Source organism: Rhinolophus ferrumequinum, chromosome 19 (assembly GCF_004115265.2).
Source record: "Rhinolophus ferrumequinum isolate MPI-CBG mRhiFer1 chromosome 19, mRhiFer1_v1.p, whole genome shotgun sequence".
Lineage (NCBI taxonomy): Eukaryota > Metazoa > Chordata > Mammalia > Chiroptera > Rhinolophidae > Rhinolophus > Rhinolophus ferrumequinum.
The window spans coordinates 50,488,060-50,511,872 of NC_046302.1; the positions used below are offsets into that span (position 1 = coordinate 50,488,060).

At 42.5% G+C, this 23,813-nt stretch overlaps 1 protein-coding gene across 1 annotated transcript in view; it reads right to left on the minus strand.

Annotated features, from left to right (window-relative positions):
* Positions 1 to 8,419: 8,419 nt before the first annotated feature.
* Positions 8,420 to 23,813, minus strand: part of KDSR (3-ketodihydrosphingosine reductase) — a 33,933-nt gene continuing 18,539 nt past the window's right edge. Inside the window, exons 7-10 of the mRNA XM_033087658.1 lie at positions 19,019 to 19,102; positions 16,191 to 16,274; positions 13,632 to 13,733; positions 8,420 to 10,095 (exon numbers count right to left, since the gene is read on the minus strand). Of these exons, the coding sequence (XP_032943549.1) occupies positions 9,976 to 10,095; positions 13,632 to 13,733; positions 16,191 to 16,274; positions 19,019 to 19,102 (390 nt within the window). The 3' untranslated portion in view covers positions 8,420 to 9,975. The remainder of the gene's footprint in view (positions 10,096 to 13,631; positions 13,734 to 16,190; positions 16,275 to 19,018; positions 19,103 to 23,813) is intronic.

Consider the following 23,813-nt stretch of genomic DNA (forward strand, 5'->3'; position numbering starts at 1 on the left):
GGAGCGGCGCGCCGGGAAGGGAACACATGGCGCGCAGGGCCGCGGCCGGGGAGGGCGCGCCTAGCACGGCCCCCGCCCTCCCGGGCCGCTCCGCCCGCCTGGCCGGTGGGTGGCGCGGGTGGCGCAGGCCTCCCGCGCGGCCGCGGCGCGGTGGGTGTGCGCGGGGCCTCCTCGGGCCTGCGGCGGGCTGGGCGCGCGCTCGGGGGCCGGCGAGGGGCCGGGGGTGCCCGGGAAATGGGACGCGCCCGGGTTGGCGGCGGGTGGGTGCGCAGGGAGGGCGCCGGGAAAAAAAAACAAAAAAAAAAAACTGCGATCCTTTCTAGCCGTGTGTGTGTACATCGTGTTACCAGCGCTTGGCCGCCGCCTGAGAGACGACCGAGGCCGATGCTGACCCGAGCACAGGGACCTCAGCGCTGCCCTCCCGTAAAGAGAGGCGACGCTGCACATTCATTAGCCAGGGAAGCCCCAAGCGTCTTGTTTACTTTAAAGTTGCCTCCTAGGTGTCCACGCGGAACACATTCTGGGACACCATCCGTGACCAAGGCCAGAGAGAGCTCTCAGCGGGCCGGTGGAGGGGCGAGTGGGGGATATCAAGGGCTTTGAAATGGTTCTGTCAATGTTTTTTCTCTGCTCCTGGTACAGAGTTAGGACTGTCCGCTGCGGAGGTCCACGGGGCGACTTTAGGCCCACAGTCCCAACACCAGGGTGGGTGGGTCTCTAAAGGCCTCCACAGTCGCCTAGCAGCCAATCCTAGATGGCCACACCTTCTCAGTTGTACACACACACACACACATACACACAATTTCACACACATGTACACACAAGAACACATTTTTTAATTCATCAGCATTGGTAGCCCCAGGAGAAAAGCACAAGAGCACAATCAAATTGCACGTTAACTATTTTTATCCCTCAGAGTCTTTGACATATAAAGCCCCGAGAAAAAATGTTTACTACAAGCACAGCAGCTTGCTTAATAGGGCTCAAGTACAAATATATAGGGACACTGGATAATTGTGGTCTTAGAAATATGACAAATGAGCACTGCACTATATACAGATATACTGTCTGACACTATTTTGCCTCATTCCTAGTCTAAAATCAAAGCATTTATTCCTAAGCAAAAAAAGCACAGCAAATTATTCCCCTTTCTTCATCTTTCATACCCAATCAGCCCCCATGCCAACCTCTTGCATGTAGGAATGGGTGTGTGGTCTAAACTTTGCATTTAGGCAAGAGGGAGTAAAGGAAGACGCTCCATTCTGTCTTCTGTTGGCTGTGACAGAGTCCCCCTTTACCAACGGCAGTGGCGGAGAGGTGTTCTGGCCTGCAGATAGACACTGGGTATAGATTGACCTGAGATACATATTCCCACAGAAATAGTAGAAACCCGCCTAATGCCACAGCATTCTGGTTTAAGGATCTTCTCAGAACCGTGTCTTAAACCCCCAAAATGATTTAAGAGGAATTGAAAGCCTTAGTGCTTCTGAGACCCAGCATTTGAGTGAGGAAATGAAAGGACAGAGCTGGAAAAGAGACTGTACTTCTGCAAAGGGGACAGCCGGAACGAAACATACCGCCATTCCCAGGGAAAGAAAAGCTTCCTTGTTTCTCCCTCTCCTTTGCTCCCTAGAGCCACACTTTACAAATGTCCCCAGACTGATTCCTTATGTGGCATCTTGAGCATAACCATTCTTAGGATAGGTCTGCATTACAGTCCTTAGCTAGGGTTTATATTCCCTGGGAAGGTTCTGGATACTCTTTCAATGGAAGGAATGAAACCCTTCATTCAGATTCCATGTTTATTAGATTCCACTTTAAAGAGTGAGGTCAAGTGTTTTCCTCAGAAGTGTGTGAATTAACTCTTTGTGTCTGGGCATTGGTGAGGTGGTGACAGAGCACAGGGCTATCAGGAGTCCTGGGTTTGAATCCTAGATCTGTGACGGAGACCTTCCAACAACTGCAAATGTTGCTCTGTGGGCTTTTCATTTCCCAAAATGTCTTCCACTTTTAAGAGCCAATGGACGACCCGTTTGCCAGCTTTGCCTGCCTGGCTGGATTCTAGGAGGGTAGATTCTAGGAGGCCTGTGTTTTCCCTCTTTATTCTCCAGTCTACCAAACAAAAAGCTTTTTATTGCCAGTTTTCGCCACCTACTGGTTAATGTTTAACAGTATCATTCAGAAGGCTCTCTTCATCCATTACCAATATAAATATTTCCAAAGTTTATGAAATTCAAAAAGAACATTATTCTAATCTGGATGTACTAGTGTTTATTATAGGTATGTATTAAATCTTCCCAACTATTAAATTTTTTATTTAAAATGAGGAAAGTCATCATTAACTGAAAGGGAGTGGACACCTAATCGGTAAGATGAAAGAGTTAAAAATATAAAACATGACCCGAACAATTTAGGTACACTGAAGTGGAAATAAATCCATAAACAAAACAAACTGACTGGAGAGAAACAAGTAGTCTATATCGTTTTCATAAAATAAGAAAAATGAACTACTTAAAAAATAACATCTCACACACCTAGATAAAAAATCCAAAACACTGATTTCCAATTTCAAATATCTATCTTCTCAATTAGTTCCAGCTTTATTGAGATATAATTGGCATAAATCTTATACATTATAAACTCTATGCTAAGTAGTACCACACTCTCAGAGGGTTTGTATACTTTGTTGGCAAACATTATATAATAATGTTACTAATTAGTTACTAATATTGATATGAACAGTAACACTGTTTCTGATTCACTTATGCTCTAGAGCCTTTCTTCTGTAAGAGTGATCACAAGGGAGTCATCTGCTGCGCGCCCCGAAACTATCCTTGGCATCATCGGGAAACCCTTGCCAAATCTAAACCAACAAGCTTTGGTTTAACAGAGAAACCCACCTGACTAATTTATGATGGGTCTTAAACCTCAAAAAATATTTAGAATAATTAAGCAACAACCTTTGAAAGTAGGCAATGAAAAGCAGATAAATCATTCCTTGTGCAAGTTTAACAGTGGGCAAATAATGTTTACTTTTGGTTTACAAAGGAAAGTGCCAGCAATTCACTTGTGGCAATTTTTTCCTTTCAAATTAACGACTTGGCTTTTGAAGTGAAATAAGAGTAGGAACTTATATTTTTCAAACGCCTACTGCTGTCGTTGGATCGAAACTGCAGTAATAAAACCAAACAACATGAAACACCATAGTACTAAGGGGGTAATTGACAAAGCATTTACATTCTTAATGTGCAAAAACTAACTTTTATTCTCATAATGCTATTTAGCACACAGCGCAGTATCTCCCAGATGTTAATTCCTGACGAACACATTTAGAAAAATCAAGGTTAATATGTTTGTTTCCTAGGACTGGCATAACAAAATACCACAAACTGGGTGACTTAAAACAGAACTTTATTCTCCCACAGTTCTGGAGGCTTAAAGCCCAAAATCAAGGTGTCAGTGGAGTCATGGGCCCTCTGAAGGCTCCAGAGAAAAAACTTTCCTGGCCTCTTCCGGCTTCTGGTGGTGGCTGTCCATCCTTGTTGTTCCTTGGCTTGCAGCTCCATCACTCTGATCTCCGCGTCTGTTGTCACATGGCCTCCCAGTGTGTCTGTTTTCTATTATAAGGTCACCAGTCATATTGGATTAGGATCCTAATAACCTCATCTTCACTTACTTATTTTAGTAAAGATCCTATTTCTGAATAAGGCCACATTCACAAGAACTGGGGGTTAAGATGTTAACATCTTTTGAGGGCACACAACTGAACCCATAACAGTATGTATCTAATACTGTGTTTCCCCGAAAATAAGACCTAACCAGAAAATAAACCCTAGCATGATTTTTCAGGATGACATCCTCTGAACATAAACCCTAATGCAACTTTTGGAACAAAACTTAATATAAGATCCAGTCTTATTTCAGGGAAACACAGTATGGTATCTCTCGAATAAATGAGGATTGTTTATTCCAGGGCCCAAGGACTCAGCAACCCCTAAATTTCAAGGGGAACCATAATCTTTCGAAAACTGAAATCTGGCCATTTCATGTTTCCATTCAAAGTTCTACACAGGCTAAAATCTCAACTCCTTTTGCACAGCATGATGTGGCCCAAGCCTACCACCTGGGTGCCCTTCCACTTTCCCTTCTCGCATCTTCATTAGCTTTGTGTGCTGTCTGGAATATGCCAAGCTCTCTCATGACTTTTGCCTTTGCATATCTGTTTGTCTCCCTGAAGTGCACCCAACCTTCTCATGGCAAATTCATACTCATTCCTTAAGTATCATCTCAAGAATGTCCACCCCCTGAGACCACCCCTGACTTTCCTGGGCAGGCTTAGGATTTCACTTGTGCCACTAGAAGAGGTTGAGTCCACTTCTAGGCTGGGAGCTTAGATGTCAGAAAACAGGGATTTGAATCCTGGCTCCATCGCTTAGTAGCTACGACGTTGGGCTGGTTACTTCACCCCACTGAGCCTGTACCCTCATTACAACACAGGCACATAAATGGCACTACAGCAGCCCCCCCACCCCGACCCCTTGATTTTGCTGATTGGTTTCTGCTACCCAGTCAACCGAGGTCGAAAATATTACAAGGAAAATTCCAGAAATCAGCAATTCATATGTTTTCTTGTTGTGCCACCCTGTCCCACCTGGGATGTGACTCATCCCTTGTCCACACTGGAGACGCTGTCCACTCATTGGTACTTAGTAGTCGTCTCAGGTAGCAGGTTGATGGCCCTAGTGTGGCAGTGTTTGCATTCAAGTAACCCTAATTTTACTTAATGCCACTTCACGTAACTTTTGTTAACAGTATATTGTTATAATTGTTCTTTTATCATTAGTTATTGTTGTTAATTTCTTACTGAGCCTAATTTATAACTTATGTATGTGTATATACTTAGGTATGTGTATATAAGAAAAAACCAGTTATCTATAGGATTGGTACTATCCGTGGTTTCAGGCATCCACTGGACGGTATCCCATGTGAATAAGGGGGACTACTGTCTTAGGGGATTAGGGTATGATTTAAACCAGTTAAACATAAAGCACTCACAAGTGACTAGCACTGGTGGTGTTTTCAACATTAGTTACTTATAGCTTCATCATAGCTATTGACAGATCCAGTGTTCATTTCTAGCATATTTTTTTTCTCTAGATTATAAACTATTTGAGGGCAGGGTCCATATTTTTCCCTTAGAGCATTCCTCGCCTAGAATAGTGCCTGGCATTCAAATATTTGTGGCATAAAATTCAGAGGCCCCAAGCCAAAGAAAGGAATGGGGAGTGGTCCATCTTTCTCCAGGAAGACTTGTAAGAGCCTTCAGAGGGATGAAGGACGGGGGAGGGAAAGAAAACAAGAAATGCAATTGCCAGGAGGGAGGGACAAGTTATTGATGCAGTGACAGCTCTGGTTCTGGACACCAAGCTCATCATAGGCACTCAACAAATATAATTTGAATGAGAGAAAATGGAGGGTATAAAATCAGAGGTAGAATAGAAGTTAGGAAGTATGTTTTTTTCTTTTTAAAGGTCTAAACACAACAATTCTAGAAGTGATATCATATGCCACTTATGCATATAAGTTGCTCAAATTTAGAGAAAGTTTGCAAAGCAAGATGTTCAAGGAATCTCTTCTCAACGTGACCCAAATTTTTCTATTTAAGGGCTGAGAAATATTAAGGCATGTTCCTTTACCTATCAGTCTTTTATGCCTTTCAGAGTGTAGGAGGTATTTCATAGTTAGAATACGAAGGTTTACAGTATGGAAATCAATTTATTTGTATATGAAACATAATTACTTAAAACATTTTACAAAATCTCATGTTTCTTACTCTTTTTTACCCCACATCAGAGCCACACAAACACAGAACATATTTGAAACAAAAGCTCATTATACCAAGTACTTACTCTGAAAATATTACTTCCTAAAAAGTGATAGAAATCAAGCACTGGCAAGTGTTTAAGATGCAAGGTTAGGAAATATGATGGAAGAGGTTTGTATTTTTGCTTAAGTGCCTCTTTAGAAACACAAATTTCTAGAAAAATGAGTTTTCAAATCTGTAAAGCTCATTCCCCATTTATTTTTCGTTGTGATTCAGAAATAGAAGATATGAAAATCAGGTTACAATTCTGCCACAAAAGCTTCTAAAGTAGCAAACACTAGTTCTCATAGATATCAAAATAGCCATGTGCACTCTCATCAGTTTAAAAATGTCTTTAGAGTTGTCACATCAAGTGAGTGTAAAAGAAAATAACTATTATCTCCTCTTCAAAATATCACATCTGCCATCACTGTACCGAACTAAACAAGATTTAGTCCAGAATATGAAGATTATGGTCAGTAGGTACTTTTTAAAGCTGAGTGACTAAGAAAAGAAATAAGAAAGTTACAAAGCATCTTAAGTTAAAAAAGTATAAATGTCTAAGTGTCCACAAGTAAGACAAGTTTAAATTAGAACATGACGTAATAAAATTAAATCTGTTGATGATATAATTCAGTAAAAAAATTATTGTGGTTTTGCCTTCTTCTAGAAAGACAAAGACATACTACAATTCTCTGAATCAAACCAACTATTATCAAAATGCTTGTCATCTAAACATTGGAAAGTCTTTCAAAGTTTCACTTCCAAGAATCAACAATATATGGTTTATAACTAAACACGAGTATTAATGTAAAGAAGCCATCATTAACAGCATTTTTAATTTCTTCTCTTTTCAGCTATGAAAATTAAATTTTAAAAAATATGGAAAAGAAAAATTCCCTTGACTTTGTTTTTGTAAAATGAAATGAGGACTGCTTTTTATACGTTTTTCAATTATGGAGGGTCCTTGAACATATTCTGTAATTTCCACGGCTGAATGACAATCAACATTTTTAAATAAATATACTAACAAGTACACTCTTATAAAACAGTACAACCAAACCTACCAGAGGCAGGCACTTCAAAACTGAAACTCCCATAATAAGCTGTTCTTGGTCAGAGAACCAACGTTTCAACAGAACGGTAATTAAACTCCTACCACAGGTAAGGCTTACCCACTTTTAGGTATAATAGAAAATGTTGAATCAATGTGACCCTTTAAAAAACAAACAAAAAAAGCCAATAGTTTCCCTAACAACCTGATTCAGCTTTTATTTCCTTCGGGGTCAGGAGGGAGAGATGTGTAAAAGAAGTTGTAGGAGAATTGAGCCAAAATGATAAAAAATAGAATTTGCCTTGTAGTATTTTCATGTTTTGGAGGAAGTCAGATTTTTATGACGTTGCTTAAATGTCTACAATCCCTTTATCCAAAACCCTTCAGGCCAGATGTTCCAGAATTCACAATGCTTTGGATTTTGAACAGGTAATATGGGGCATATGCTGGCTATTACAAAACATTTCCACAGAATCTGGGTCAATACCCATTATCAAACCTACTGGCAGTGCTTCAAGCAACAGTTTTGAACAGCTCAGCTCACAAAGTGGCATAAATAAAAACTATACTAATCTCATGTCGGTACAGTCAGGTTTTGCCATCAAATGAATTATGGCCCCAAATTTAGAAGGAAAAAACAAACAAAAAAACGATACCTTCGTTTTCAAAGCTTTTTGGATAAGGGACTGTAGGCCTTTGACGTCTCTGACCAGCCCATTGTGACACTGTGATTTCCACAAACTGCTCTCACGCCTGGGCTTCAGTTGGGCTGGGGAGACTGTCTCCCACCACAGACTCAAATGTGTCTAAAGGTTTACATGACCTGAGGTGACAGTACTACCTGGGAGGATACCTTGAGAAACGAATATTGAAATAACTATTGTTAAATAGTTAATTTTATTAAATGAGACATCATCTTGGACTAGATTTCCATATGGACCAGCAATGGAAGGTGCCAACAGTCAAAGAACATTTATGAGAAAAGAATAAAATTGAAAAACATCCAGATACGAATGTAACCATTTTCTGCGATCAGGAAAACACAGTCCATACTTTATGTGAGAGGCTGTCCAATAGGACGCCAGACTTTGCCGACGACGGCTATCTAAGACTGAAAAGATTCATGAGACCATTAGGGCATCCACCACCCACATGAAGCCATCTCAAGCAACTCATATATTAAATAATACGTTCTTCCGTCTTTGACAGTGTTTAAATAAAAGACCCCATGGATTAAAGCCGTTAAACATCTTACTTTGTAAGTTAAGTCATTTTAAAGTCAAAAGGTTCAAAAACTCAAGAGCTACTAAAAAACGTTTGCTATGCCTTTCAGGTCTTTAATCTTTTGTCATTATTTTTTTTTAAACAATAAAAAAGTTTCTCCTGGGTGGCTGGATGGCTCAGTTGGTTAGAGCGTGAGCTCTGAACAAAAGGGTTGCTGGTTCAATTCCCGCATGGGCTGGTGGGCTGCACCCCCTGCAGCTAAAGATTGAGGATGGCAACTGGACTTGGGGCTGAACTGTGCCCTCCACAACTAAGATTGAAGGACAACGACTTGGAGCTCATGAGCCCTGGAGAAACACAGTTCCCCAATATTCCCCAATTAAACAAAAAAAAAAAGTTTCTCCATCCAAAGCAGTGGTCTTTTCTCACCAGAGTGAACTGAAATGTGCTATTGTCCATGCACACTGAGTATATGAGGAGGGGACAGGGTTCTGATGAAGGTGACTGTCCCTCAGTCAAGAAGCACACACGACGACGAGCTGAACCAGGTCATATTGGCTAACACTCATCAGAGGCACTTGCTGTGGAAATCCACTAAATGAACAACAGAACCTATGATCTGGAAACGCCGTTCACGGGGCTGGCAGGATTTCCAGAGCAGTGCTCTGCCTGTGCTTCCTTAAGGTGTGGTTCAAAGAGAACGTTCTCGGGGTCAGTGGGAGAGTCATAGAAAGAACAGGGTGATCATTTCATTTCAGAAACGAGGATCTTCAAAACTGGCCTTGTCATCCTACTTTTTTTTTTCTTAATGAGTAAAATTTAAATATGGTGTCTCCAGCCTTTCTCAAAAGCTACGTATATGCAACGAGAAGGTCACAGTTTGTTTTCTTTCTTTTCATTAACTAATGAATGATTGAAAAAGTGAAGTCAAAAAATGTTAACGGGTCCCCCCCCCCTTTTTAAACAAAAATTATTATAGAAGGAAAAGCAAACTGGGAAAGGAAGAGATGAGGAGAATGAGAATAAACTGTAATGGGATGGCACTTCAAGTCATCATGGCTAGTAAAGAATTGTAAATGTTTAAGCTTCTAAGATTTTATTTCTCTTCAGAAAACACTTTAGGAGTGAAAAATGAAGGTGCCCTAAAGCACCCAAACCTAAAGAAGACCAGAAAGCATTATGTTTCCTATCGGAAAAGGTCTAGCTCCCTCCCTTTCATTGCATCTCTGCATTGCCCTCTCCCATCCCCCTTGTGGTTGTATGGGATCAAAGAGCGAGAGAAACCGTGAGCGTCCACCAGCCCCACAGTGAGTCAGGGACATTATCATGTACTCAGACTCACCAGCATTATGTAAAACTCATCTTGAATAAAATACATCCAGTTAAAAAGAAAGAAAGAAAGAAAGGCGAAAAAAGGCCCAGAAACCCATACTGCCTTTCATGGAAGGTTTAAAAAGTCCTCACGTCTTCTTAGGTGGCATGAAGTCCCTTTTTGGACTTGATCTCTATGGGGAAGAAAAGAACAACTGGGGAAAAATGTAAATGATCACTCTGGCATCCCCTTCTTCACCCTGCTCGCATGCTACCAGTTCCCACACTGTCACCACCTCTCCACCTCAGAGAATCAAATGGTGTCCTAGTCCCTATTTGCATAGTATTAATAATATTGTCTGGAGTTGCATCTCTACCCCGTGCTTTGCAGCCAGGTTGCCGGAGAGCACTGGTCCAATCTCACATATTCAAAAGCAAAACCTAAGTGTCTGTAGGCCAAAAACTGGGTCCCATTTAGCAACACGCTGCTCGCGTTATTTAGAAACACTCTTTTTTCCAAGGCTCAGGCAGTTTTGTCTGTAATTTCATATTTTGTTCTTTCTACCATGCAGCGACGAATTATGGTGTCAAAACTTCTCAGGTAAAGCAGAGAGAGCATGCGGAAAAGGCCCATGGTGACCACCTGCAAGATAAAGACAGACCTGTGAGCTCATCCAACGGTATAATACAATAGCTCATTTCAAGGGATTTTAGGATATGTCTCTAACCAATAGTTTCTGAGCCACATCTTCTAATCTGCTCCAAGGGTAAGTATAAAGAAAACGTTGTTAGGGTCAGTAAAACACTCAGGACAGAAGCTGTCTGCTCTGCAAAACTGGATACCCAATGCCTGCCAGATAGGTAACAACAAAATATTTGTCCAATGAATGAATTCAAATTACACGGAGGACCAGACAGGTATTCCTAGCTTTAGGGTTCTAATAGCTAGGGGAAATCCAGCCCAGCATCTCAAACATCCAAACTACCATCAAGGCTTTTTGGTTTAAGATTTATGTTCCGGTCACAAAAGTCAGACCCAATGCTGGGTGCGCAGAAGACTGTGGTAAAAAGACACAGTTTTGCCTTCCGTGAGCTTATTCCCTAGCTGGAAAGACATAATCAGAGAAAGACAATGACTGTTTCAAGGTTAAGACAACAAATAACCATATCCATTAAGTTTCACTTTTCTACTAAAAGGTTCTCACTAGCAGCACTTTTAAGTGGAATTCTTGAAAGGCGGAAAACTACAAAAAGAAATGTTTTCAAATATGCGAGGTCTCAAAAACATTTGCCTCCTGTGCACCTTTTTCAGAAAGCTACTAGAAGAGGTAAACAGCCAACGCGAGGGGTGAACAAAGAAAGGCAATGCCACGTGATACGGGAAGCAGGGACCCAATACAAAAGGGAGGCAGAGGGGTTCCCCAGGATGACCATGAAGGGGGAGGCTGGGGGTCAGCTATGCATAGACATGGGGGCAGCCAGTCCTGACGGGCAGGTCAGAAGGTTCCAGGAGGAATTCCTTCCAGAAGGTGAAACTGATAGAGTAGCTGATATTTCCGAGAGGAGATGAAGACAGTCATTCTTAATAATGCACAGAAATAATACATAAAAAAAGACCCGTAACAGTTTCAGGGAAAACAAAAGGTTGTATGAGAAAGAAAAATTAATTATGTATATCTTACATAGCTCAGCTGTGAACAGCATTTAGATAGCCATAAAAATGAGTATCTCCAATGGGGGACCAAGCAGTGAGGGACCGCTGCTTTTCCTAACAAGCCTTGAAACCTATTTATGCGCAAGGATTACTTTGAAAAATGTAAAAACCAAAAGGAAGCTGGAAAAAGGCAAACTTATGGAGACAGTAAACAGATCAGGAGGAAAGAAGAAATGGATAGGTGGGGCACAGATGAATTTTAGGGCTGAAAACTATCCTGTGTGACACTGTAATGGAGGATACGTGTCCCTGTATGTTTGTGGGAGCTCATAGGATGGATGTATAACACCGACAGTGAGCCCTCATGTAAACCAGTTAATAATAACGCATCAACCCTGGCTCATTAACTGTAACAATGTACCTCATTAACTGCAAGATACCAATAATAGGGGGAGCTATATGGGCACTTTAGAGTTTCCCCTCAAATTTTCTATAAACCTACACCTGTTCTAAAAAATAAAGTCTATTATAAACAAACAAACAAACAAAAACCTAAAAGAAAAAAAAAACCCTCAAGAAAAAGCAATTACAATATAGCACAGAGTTTTCTGGAAGAAAGCAAAATTTAAGGTGAGACCTCGTGGAAGACTGGAAGTTGTTTACAGGAAGGAAAGCTGGGGATGGAGGGACATAAAGTTGCAGAGAGAAGAGGAGGGCCAGGGGAACAAAGAAGAGAGGTAAGAGGGGTCGGAGATCAGAGGGCTGCGCCATGCGATGGATCGCAGGAAAGCCTCATGCGGACGGTACCAGGGAACCACTGAAGGTTGTTGTGCAAGGTAGAGCTGAAGTTCAGGTAAACCACCATGAGAAAGGCGCTGGAAGACTCGAATGCACCCAGGGCCTGGGGCAGGGTGCTGCAAGACCAGAGAGGCTGGGGAACACGTCCCGTGTGACGCGAGCAACTGCCAACGTCCCAGCTGGTTACACCCCGTGCTGCTGGGCCTTCTGATTTTCCAAGAAAAGTCCGAAATTGGAACTTTTTATGTAAAATCTAATTTTAAAACTACTTTATTCAACACGCATGCTCAGAGCAGATGGACCAAACAAGCGCTTTATGGGCCCGTGGGCCGCCAGTTTACAACCTCCGGCTGACAGAGTATGAGACTCGGGCCAGGAGCCCAGGGCAGTAAGTGAGCCTGAACCGCAGGAGCAGCAGCAGAGCCGGAGAATGTGAGTGGTCCCCGGACTACAGGGACAGGAGAGAGGGAGCTGCTCTCTGATGGGAGGGGCAGAAGGAGGGGACTCAGTGTGACACCCAGGTTTCTGGTTGGGCTCCTAAGTGAATATTGAGCACCGACCCTGGAGACAAACACCACAGAATCGGTGATGGGGGTGGGAGGCAGGAAACACAAAGTTCTATGTTGGACGTTTTGAACTGGAGGTGTGCCATCACAGCCCCGGGCAAAGAAATGCATACAGAACTGAAGTTCAGGCAACAGTCAGTTATGGGCTGAAGTTTTAGATTTGACATCACTCGTACAGAAGTGGGAGGATGGACAAGGCCTGCGGAGAACGTGCAGAATTCCCGTGTTCGTTCCTCGGGCATTCTCCTCAAGTTCCTGCTATGTGCCAGGCACAGGCTGTGAGGGGCAGTGTCCTAAGACATGAGAAGCATGGGCTCGCTCTCAGAGCTTATATCTAACAGAGTGCCTGCCTACCACACCACTGCAACTACCTTACAGTGTGAGAAAAGGAGAGTGAGGAAAACCAACAGCTAAGTCACTGGGACATTTAGTCTAGACGTGGTCTGCTGCACCTACTGTAACTACCCCTCGCCGCAGGCAGACCCTGCTCAGGCAGCTTCTCCACCCTCTCCTTGCTTCCTTTTACCTCCGTCATCCATGGCTTTGCCTTTGCAGAGCACTCGCTCTATTCTAACCCTTAGTACTTTATACTGCATTAGTATCACTGTGCTTATCAGTCTCTCCCACCTATAGGTCTCCCAGACTATAGGTCCCCTGGGATTGCCTTCTATCTGATTCTCCAGCAGCAAACTCAGCACCTAGGACATCAAGGAGCAGTTAACTGGTTATGTCCTGGATGAACTATAATTTCATCCCCAGTTAGGGTGGGCATTGTGTTGCATCCTTGACTTGTATCTCCCTAAGCTTAGTTGTCTGTGGCCTGACTCACCTCGAAAAGGTGAGTCCAGTACTGTCTGGCAAGCCCACCCGTAAACCACTCCAGACAGAAGAGAACCCAGAGTAACAGCCCAACAGCAGAGACGGCGTTTTATTTCTGCATCTGCGGTGCCCAGCACAGACTTCTTGCCGGTCTAAATTCCTCAAGTTACATCTTTAACCTATTTCCCATTTACTTATCCCTGGTAGAGGAAGGGAATAGGTTTTACATGCTCAGATCAAGTTACTACATCTTCCTTTAGCTCTTTCTTAACTGAAGTTTAATAAGAGGCGCTGCCTGTCTGTCTGTCTGTCCATCTGTCTGATGGCCTACGCAGAGCTTACCTGCTGGAGCCCTTCAGTAATGGAAGTGACTGGAGCCATTCCGCAGGTCAGGGACGAGAGCATGTACCCATCTGAGCCAATGGAACTGTTAAAATTTCCTTGCTAAATGGAAGGAAAAGAAAAGAGGCAATAGTATTAATAGTAACATGGAAAGGAATCAACTCAAACAGGGAAGGGTGTCTGTTCATTGTAGGTGGGATAAGATGGGAACAAAGCACATATTGCAGCTCAGAAACGAACGTGGCCTTGGCAGGTGGGCTAAATGGCTAGATGGACGGTTCTCGAAATGGGGGTTAGCCCACGGACCCCGGATGTCCATGAGAGGGGTCCATGATGACAAAATGATTGCCTTTCATACAAAGACATTAATTGCCTTTCTCACTGAGTGACATTTGCACTGATGGGCTCATTAGCACAAATTGCAGTAGTACCACGTCTCTACTGCCACACACACACATTTGCAGTAATAAATAGATACACAAAGAAAACACAAACTTTTTAAAATCTTGTAAAATTTTAAAATGTCAGTTTTGCTTAAATGTGCTCTTGATAAATTGGCAGTAAATTGTTTTAATAAATAGCAACCCTTGAGGACATGTCTTCTTACTATTCTGTGTGACCAAAGAGAAATCCGCACCCAGCGTTATTTTCGGCTGTGCACTGTACCCAAGGGAGTTGCCGGCCCTGAAGATAAGCTCTCCTAACAATGGCTTAAGTCATAATATTTGCCGGTTTTTTCCACAGAACACCATTTTTATGTGAAAGAACTATGAACAAACTATGGTTAGTCAGACTTGGGCATTTGGAAGATATTTTGTGGAAAATGAATGAAATGGGCCTGTCACTTCAAAGAAAGTTGGCAGCTTTTGTGCTCAGTGTGAAAATCTGAGCTTTCTATGAGATTGTCAGCTTCCCAATATGTAAAGACTTTTATGAAACCAGCAGTGATATTAATGAATGTAAATTTTTGGGTAACTCCGTGAACCCATATTTTCCCAGTGACTAATGCATAATGTTACAAAATCATGAATGAGTACAAAACGTTCAAAGTGCAAAGACCAAGGGGTTTTAATGTAACAGAGAACAAAAAGTTCATTAATGTAGCTTTCCAATTCCACACTGCAATTAAACTTGAAGAAACTACTATTCATCCAGTGTGGGTTTAATAGTAAAAAAGAATGTCCGCCATGATCCAAAAAACCTGTAAAATACTCCTCCCTTTTCTAACCACATATCTTTGTATGGCCAGATTTTCTTTATATCCTTCATTCAAAACAACATATGACAACAGATCAAATGCAGAAGCAACTATGAAAACCCAGCTGTCTTCCAGGAACACAGGCATCAAAGAGACGGGGGGAATGTAAAACAACACCCCTCTTCTCACTAGAGGTTTGTTCTGAGAAATAATTATAGTTGTAAAAATGTTGCATTAAAATGTAACGGGCTTATTATTATTTTAAATGAATTAATACATGTTTTTACAATTATACAGTTTCAATGTCTACTAGGGCAAATATAACCCATGTAAACAACAGTTCTCTGGGGTCGCCAACCGTTTAGAGTGCAAAATGGTCAAGAGATGAAGAAGTTTGAACACCCCCAGACTGAATGAGTCCTGCCAAAAATACCAAGAGCTATTTTAGATCATTAAAAACACTGAGCGTGTTTGCTCTGACTTCAGATAAGCAGGAAAAACAAAGTTGGCTCCATCCACGGGTGCCATCGGTCTATGCCTTTGAACGCAACAGAGCAAAGTTCTTCCAATGTTCTGTATGGATTTTGATAAGTTCGATATTTCTCATGTTCTACCCATACCGCCCCTTGCACAGCATGGTGACACTTCTCATTCCAGTGGTCCCCAAATTTTCTAAATTTCGGCATGGGCCTACGGTTTACAGCTATCCCTCGCAGAGGGATATTTCTCTGCGTCTGGGTTAACAGGAAGGTTGTCAGAAGTTGGTGGCACGTGTGTTGTTCTACAAAACAACACACGCTTTCTAATGATACCCTTTTTAACTCCATATAAACTCAGTAGCCCAGAATCACACTGGCGAGGTGGACGGGATGGTGGCCCAGGGGACTGGTTGCACTTTCTTATTAGTGAACATTCGGGAAAATGATAGCAGGAAGCAGGAAGGTGAAAGAAAAATCCTTAACCAACGACTCGGGCAAGACGGTACCTACAATAATCTAAAACTCAAAGTATTGTGGAAAAGAAGGAAGAGGTCAACAAGCCACACGCAGTATTCGTGAAACATGCTGTTGACATTCCACAGGAAAATCTCGTTTTCTTTGGAAAGAACCAAAGTTCCCAGACACCCTTCCAGATCAATCTGCTCCTACAGGGAAGACATATAATCACTTTCCAGGAGCGCAGTTAACATGGAACTGATAATGTGTTTAAGGGAAGAAAAATGGAGTTCAGTATTAGACATGATGACTCTCTCTGACCAAAAAGATGCAGTAATTTGTGTTTTGAAGTAAGTCCTGGGACAAATATCTTTTCAGAAATACAGAACTACAGTTATTAACAAACAAATCAAGGATTTGACTTACTATGGCATCTTTAACAATCTGTTTGGCTACTTGCTCTGGTGTGCAAATAGATGTGGTCTCTGAAATAAGACGGGTTTCCAAAGGCTGAAGTGGAAAAACGGACATATTAATACCACTAAATTAAAAAGTCAATAATTCTGACAGCCCTCCCCTCCCCCGATTTCTAAATAATTCCAGTTTTCTACCTTCAAGTAGATTCTTATTTTTGGAATTAGGTCCATCTGGATTCTAAACCAGTTTCTACCTGGTTACTGTGTAAAATTCAGTGCAGTAACTGAAGCCAGACCAGGAGGCCGTGGCCACTCTCTGCAGAACATGTGGTCCTGGCTCCAGTGAGGACCGTCCAAGCTAGAATGAGAATACATCACTGGTCCGAGACCTGCCTTGAATCCTCGCTGCTGGCCACACACCTGACCCATAGTGTTTATGCGGCGCCTAGGCTGCATGCCCCGAGCAAGTCTGCGCTTCTGAGTAGCATTTCTGTTCTCACTATACTTCCAGGCCAAGTGGAGGAATGCCACCTGGACAGAGAATGAATGGTGACACATGGGCTCAAAAATTATTTAAAAGGGACTTTAAGTTAGAAATTTCAAAACTAAAGCCTTAAACTGCATGAAACTAAATTTTGTTTACCATGCAGGCTTGAAAGAATTAAAAAAAAAAAAATTGAAACCAGAATGTATCTTCTTAAAATAGAAAAGCACAGCCCTTCATAAAAGTCGGATATTTCTTGATAAACCTGAAAATGAAGAGAAAGGCCTTCATGAGGTGTTACCATTCATTCTTCCAGAACCCCAGGCTGGTCTGTGTGGCCAGATATACATTAGATTTAAAAGCACTATGGCGCCCCCTAAAGGGCTCACAGACCAAAGGTAGAATTTGATTTACCCCAGGAAGTCTGCCCAACATTTTACTGGAGGAAAAAAAACACACACACACAAAAACGCAGCATAACATCAAAATGAAATCTTCACAGGGAAATCACCACGCTTTGTGAGCTCTGGCTTCAAACTAAAAAGACTGTTTACCAAATGTTGCAAATCTGCTTAGCAGACCACACTTATTCTAAGACAGACACGTGGCTTAAATTTACTTATTTGAAATAGTAATTTTAAAGGAAACAGAGCCAAAGAGAAATGAATAGGAAAAGAGCTTCTAAATCATAAACATCTTTTTGCAAATATACGGTCTATAGAGCATAAGTGCCAATTTTTATGCTGTGGAGGTTCACATAAGCATTATTATAAAAGACAAGAAAAACAATCAAGGCGGGTTCAAGGTGGTAAGTTCTGATTGATCCCTTTCTTCTCCACTTTATTTGTTTGCTCACCGAGGGTCTACGGTGCATCAGGGCAAAGAGCAGCTTCCTTTGAACAAACACAAAGCTTGCATTCAGCTCGGGATGACTGGCAGTGGCCGTGTAAATGTAAACGTCCAGTGGTGATAAGCACCCTGGAGAAAACATAAAGCCAGGGGAGTGCTACCTGACATACAGAGGGTCAGGGAAGTGACATCCGTAGAGATGGAAAGAAACAAGGGAATAAGCCATTCAAACATCCAGAGAGAGAGGACAGCACGAGCGAAGCCCATAGGTGACAACAGGCCGGGCAAGCTCACGGAATTGACGGGCAGGGCTCCTGTGTGGCTGAGGGCAAGAGGGGAAAACGCTGCGGGCAGGTAGGTGGCTGAGGTCCAGACACTGTGGGACCCTACAGGCCTTTGGGTTCTATTCCAGGCATGATGAGAGCCACGAGAGCTGCACTCTCCAAGCTGTACATAGCTGCTACAAAATGCAATATTTAATTTTAACTTTGAATTATTTAAAAGTAAATAAAATTAAACATTCACCTTCTCAGTCCCACTAGCCAGACTTCAGGTGCTCAACAGCCACAATGTGACTACCATATTGCAAAGCACAGATAGAGAACATTTCCACCATTCTAGAACATTCTGTTGGACTGTGCTGCATGAGAGGTATTTGGTCTTTAGGGAGTTTTTTGTTCATTTGTTTTTTGTTTTTTATTTTTCATTTTTTTGCACAAGAGGGATTTAAACAGGGAAGTGACAAGACCTGACTTAGGCTTTAAACAGATCATTAGTGACTATGAAGAACAGACCCCAGGGGCGTAAGAACAGAAGCAGGCATACCAGTTTGAAGGCTATTAAGGTCGTTCAGGCAAAAATATCACTTGGCTATGACTACGAGGATGGTAGTGATATGTGCAGTTTTTGTTTTTTGTTTTTAAAAAGGTCATATTTGGAATATGTTCTCAGGGTGGAGCCAAGAGGATTTGCAAGTCCACTGGACATGTGTGAGGGGGAGAATCAAGGCTGGCTTCATTGTTTACAGCCTGAGCAGCTGAGTGAACAGTGGGTGCCAGGTAATGAGATGAAAATAATGTAGGGAATAAGAGGGAATCAAAAGTTCTGTTCCTGAAATGTTAAGTCCGAGGCTCCCATTAGCCCTACACATGGAGACAATGGATTGGCAACCAGGTCTTTAGGTTCAGGGGTGAGATCATTATTTTTAAAGAATACCATCTCATTAGTTAAAAAATAAGCTGTATTCTCTCTCTTAAAGAAAAATACCTTATTAACTGAATAAGGCTTCAAAGATTATCTGCAAAACTCATGGCCTTGGAAAATATGGCTGCATTCTCCAAGATTTCAAATGAAAGTTCAGAGGCCTCTAGTTAGCACGTAAATTGAAAGGAACTCAATTTTCTGACTGATGAAAATGCCTGTGGGCTGAAATGTGGAGAGACAGAAAATCAGAAAAGGGGTTTACAATGTTAAAGACTCAAAACGTGGCACAGAGGAATACTTACCTTTGTTTTGTTTTCTTCTGCAAACCCAGGGGTGTCTGTGTCTGGTGGGTAGGCCACTGTGACATAGACGTTATACGGCTTCACCTGCATTTCAGAAACAACATTGGTCCCTTCAGTAAACAAGATACAATTTCACATCCTCCCTCACCAGCCTGCACTGGCTGCCAGGCATACGTAATAAATACTGCCCTGATTTTCTCAAGAGGTGGCAAGGCCAACCAACGGGTGACGCTGCAAGGAGAACTACCACAACCTGAGCCAGGAAACTGCTCTCCATGCAGACCGTTTAGAAATAAAGAAGAAAAGCTCAGCTTAATGCAGTTCTACTCCAGAAGGCACCTGGTCCTAAGGAACGGCCATCTATCCCCTTCTTCGTTTCTTCCACTCCCGCTGCCCATGAGGAAAGCGACAGCGCTAGAAGGAAGTCCACTTGGTCTCCCCCCCAACTGCATGCTCCTTAGGCACTGGGTTCAAGGCAATGAGCTAAGTCTGCCCCTCCGCCATCAGACTGTACATCTGTTTCCCTTCACGGCTGCTCCTGAAACTCCTGTTAGGTTGATTTCATCCACAAAATATGTTGAGGCCACTGAAACCCCTTTCCTGGTGCCTTTCTCGTGCCACCCAGACCCTGGTCTAGAACTGTATGCACCTTGAGAAGTTTGCTTGCTCTGGGCTCCCTGTGCAGCCAGCCTCTGCCCAGTGGGGCTCAGGAGTCACTTCCTCCTCCACAGAATGGGCCAACAGGAATCTCCCCAAGGCAGAAGCCCCAAGTCAGACCAGCCAGGCTTCTCTTCACAGCTCCCTCCCCTACTTGGAACTCCAACCCGCTGTGAAAGAACAGGTTCTTAGGCTTGTTTACTTCACCACGGGGCCTCCACACTTAACTTCCCCACTCATAAACACACACCCAATGATTCTAGAAGATTCTCCTAGTCAGCCAGGACACACCCTTCATACAGCCTTCTTTGCAGCAGCCCCGCTCCACCCGGATGAGGGTGACAGTTCACACCATCCGAATCTCTGCCATGACTTTGGTTTGCCATTGGTTCACTGCTTAGTCCCCATGACTTGGAAGTGGGCAGGCAGCAGCTAGTAGTAAGATCAGCCACTATGTGTCTCAAGGAGGCTGAAAAAAGACAACGGGCTTCCTAAGGCAATGGCCTCTGAGAGTATCCCCGGGTCCCTTCTTATCGTGGAGCCCTTTTCCTAGTTCCATCCATGAAGCACAGTTCTGAAGCCTGTGGGAGGAGCCTGCCAACCTGGAAAGTGCAGGGTGACGTTTTTGTTGGTTCAGCTCCAGTGCACAGAGGGCATGAGAGCGTGTTCACTCAGCACAGAAGGGACATGTTGCTTCAAGGCCCAGCTATGCTCATGAACAGCTCTGGATTCAGGCGAGGCTGTGAGGCTGATGAGCAAGCAAGTTCTCTTCCACTTGTTTCTGACAGAGTGACTTTTAAAGCTGTCTCTGTTGTGCAGAGATCAGACAAAAACAGCACCACAAAAGCCAGTAAGTGGTGACCAGGAAGCCCCTATAGAGCCTGAGAGGACGGCTCGGTTAAGGTCATTTCTGTGCCTGTCCTGTCCCCTCTGCCTGTCCCCACAGTGAGGAGGGGGTCCATACGCCACTGTGAGAGAGCATTTCAAAGCGGTGTTTCTCAAACTCAAGGCTATGGCTGAGCTTCCAAATGGTTCAGACAGCTTTTCAGAACAGCTTTCTCCTGGGGTGGGCAAAGACTGTCAGGGTTGGGAGAAACCTTTCCGATCCCCTTCCAGTATGGTATCCACTGTCAAAATGGAGCCGTGAGTCTCTCCCCCTCTGGCTGGATACCTCCCATAGCTAGTAAGCTGACCATTTCATTCACCCAACAAATACTTAGTGACATGCGTCAGTCTTGTTCTAGGAACGAAGCATACGGACATGAACAAAATAGACAAATCCCCTGCGCTCATGGAGCTGACAGTATCCTGAAACTCTTGTCAAATAATTCGCTAAAATTGAAATACATTAAACTATGTCTCTACTTTCCTTTAATTGACTAATCCCATAATCTCAGCAGAAAAAGAAATGAGGCTCATTCGGCTTTACTTGTTCTTGCTGAGACAATGCTGACGCCTAGAGAGCACCACGTTTTCTAAGACTTTATAAGCCAGGACTTCAGTAATAATCCCCCTGCTCACCTGGCCGGTGTCTGCTTCTCCTTGTCACTGCTGATCCACCACTCTCTGTCCTCCCCCAACCCCCTCGCACTGTCTCCCTTCTGCCGGACTCAGTCTCCATCAGAAAGATAACCACCTGCTCAAGACTGTATTATCAAAACAATCCCACATAAGATACTAATTCCATCAAATCAAAGACGTGGGAGCTGTTGACCTGAAGTCCAGAATTTAAGCCTCAGCTTCCTTCCAGGCCATGGTAGGAAGAAATGAAGTTAGAGGGAGGTGAGCATGACTGGGGCAAGAAAAGGACAAAGGACAACACCTAGTTTTCTGTTACTTGGTCTCTGCTTTCCAAAAAGATTAACTTTTAAAATCTTTAAATGATGTATTTGTACCTAAAAGACTGAATATTAAAAAAGACAAAAAAAAAAAAAAAAAAGCAACACGGCACAGCATTCTTTCAAAATTACTTATGGTACACAAAACATTTCTAGGGTCCTACTTTAGTTTGGGGGCAAGGGTTGGGGTGGACAGAAAGATTTAAGCGTTAAACCGAAAGGACTGTCAAAAGTTTGAGCAATTCTGTTTTATTCACAGAAGACACAACCACACAGACTGGATTATCTAGCTTTCAAAAACACAACATTGAAAAACAAAAACCAAAACCCCCACAACACTGGAGGTGTATAGGGAAGCAACTATCGTGTTGATGCGAGTTCTGCTACGGACAAATTAGGTTTTGATGATTGAATTTCCTTGCCCCCCAACCCATTATTTTTCATGGTACATGTTACTTTATTTTTTGTTTACATGAGGACATTTTTAATGGACTTCAAATACGGATAGAAGTCAAGCAGACTGGCAAGTCCAGGCCAGCTACTTGCAGTGTGTGAAGCACGCTTGTCACAAAGAGGCTGCAGGCTCTCTGTCTGTCCTAGCCACTCACTCTCTTCTCTCTTTTCTTTATTAACATTTCTGTTCTACCTGGAGCGAAACCAGGCTGCCCACATTATATACTTTGCCCTAAATTAGTGAATTCTGAAGTAGTTCTGCGAGACAAGACTTAGGGACAAAAAGCCCTCATGAGCAGATTTGTCATTTCCAAAACACTCCTACACCTGCTAGGTTCCTAAGACAAATGAAGGGCTGAGGTAAGCAACCAGATGAATCAGGCTTCTTCTGACCTGAGTTACAGATACTGCGTCTGCTGCAGAGAGAGGAAAAGGCCCAGGCCAGAGGAGGCCTGGGCTTTGTTACTATTTCTGTCACAATGTAACCGTGTGGCTTTGAGCAAGTCTCCATGAACTTACTGAAAACTCAGTTTTCTTATCTATAAGGTGGCATAACATCGTCTACCTCATTTATTTCACAAAACTGTTTTAAAAATAAAATAGTTATTTACAAAGGGACTTTTCAAAATAAAAATTACAAAAGGAACCCCAGTATTCTTATTTGAAATTTTAGTCATACAATACGAATTATAATGACCTATTATTGATTAAGAATACTAAACAAGCTGATGAAAAGGAAATTTGGGTCTGGTTCTTTTGAGATGAGAACAGCACAGTCCATCAGTCCCTAAGTGGCACATCAGGATTCTGTCACTGACCAATTCATTTGTGCTGCAACGCTCATCCAATGTCCAGGCAGTGTGGCACTCTGTCACATACCACCAAGGGCTCTTTTCAAGATTTTCTAAATCAAGGGTCAGTAAGCTATGGTCTGACGGCCAAATCTGGCCCTTCACCTGTTTCTACAAATAAAGTTTTATTGGAACACAGCCATACCTGTTCATTTATGTACTGCACATGGCAGCTGTCCTGCTATCACAGGAGATTTCAGTGGTTGCGATAGATAACACCTAGCCCTCAAAGGCCAAAATATTACTATCTGGCCCTTTACAAAAACAAAAACAAAAAAATTTGCTGACCCCTGATCTAAATCATTAAATGAGATTCTCAAATCACACACAGTTACTAGAAGAGGGCTCACCATAATGGATTCTCTTCTGGGCATTTAACATCATTATGTAGTGTTATATTTCAGCATATACGGCAATAGTAAAATTTCACCTTGCCCTTTACAGGACATGACTTTGGGTAGATATGTGCAATGTTCTCTAAGCATTCCCATGTGACAATAATACAGAATTCTGCTTCACACAGCTGAGGTGTCAGGCTGTCACATCATGATAAACACTTGGAGACTATTCCTAACCTCACCTTTCTTTCACAAAATGTTCTATTAACTGTGAAAATAAAAATCATTCACTTTCATCAATATTTCTTTAAGATATTAAAATATAAGTATTAGGAGAGTCAGATGATTTTTTTCAGTCGAACCCTCTCATTTTATAGATAACGAAAGCAAGACCAAGTTAAATGATTGGTCTAAAAGCTGAGAGCTAGACAGCTAAGTGCTTCCCTCAAACACATAGTAATTTTCTTATTCAGTCAAAAAGGACAGATCTTTTTGTTAAGGAAACATCTCTACAGAATAAAATATCTAGTTAACCTCATGCACACTCATACAGTATTTGACCAACAATACACTGAAGATATTAGTACTTTGTGTATTAAGTTAAGCAAGCAAAAACCTCACAACCATTTTGTTTCTCTCATAACTATAATCGTTTATA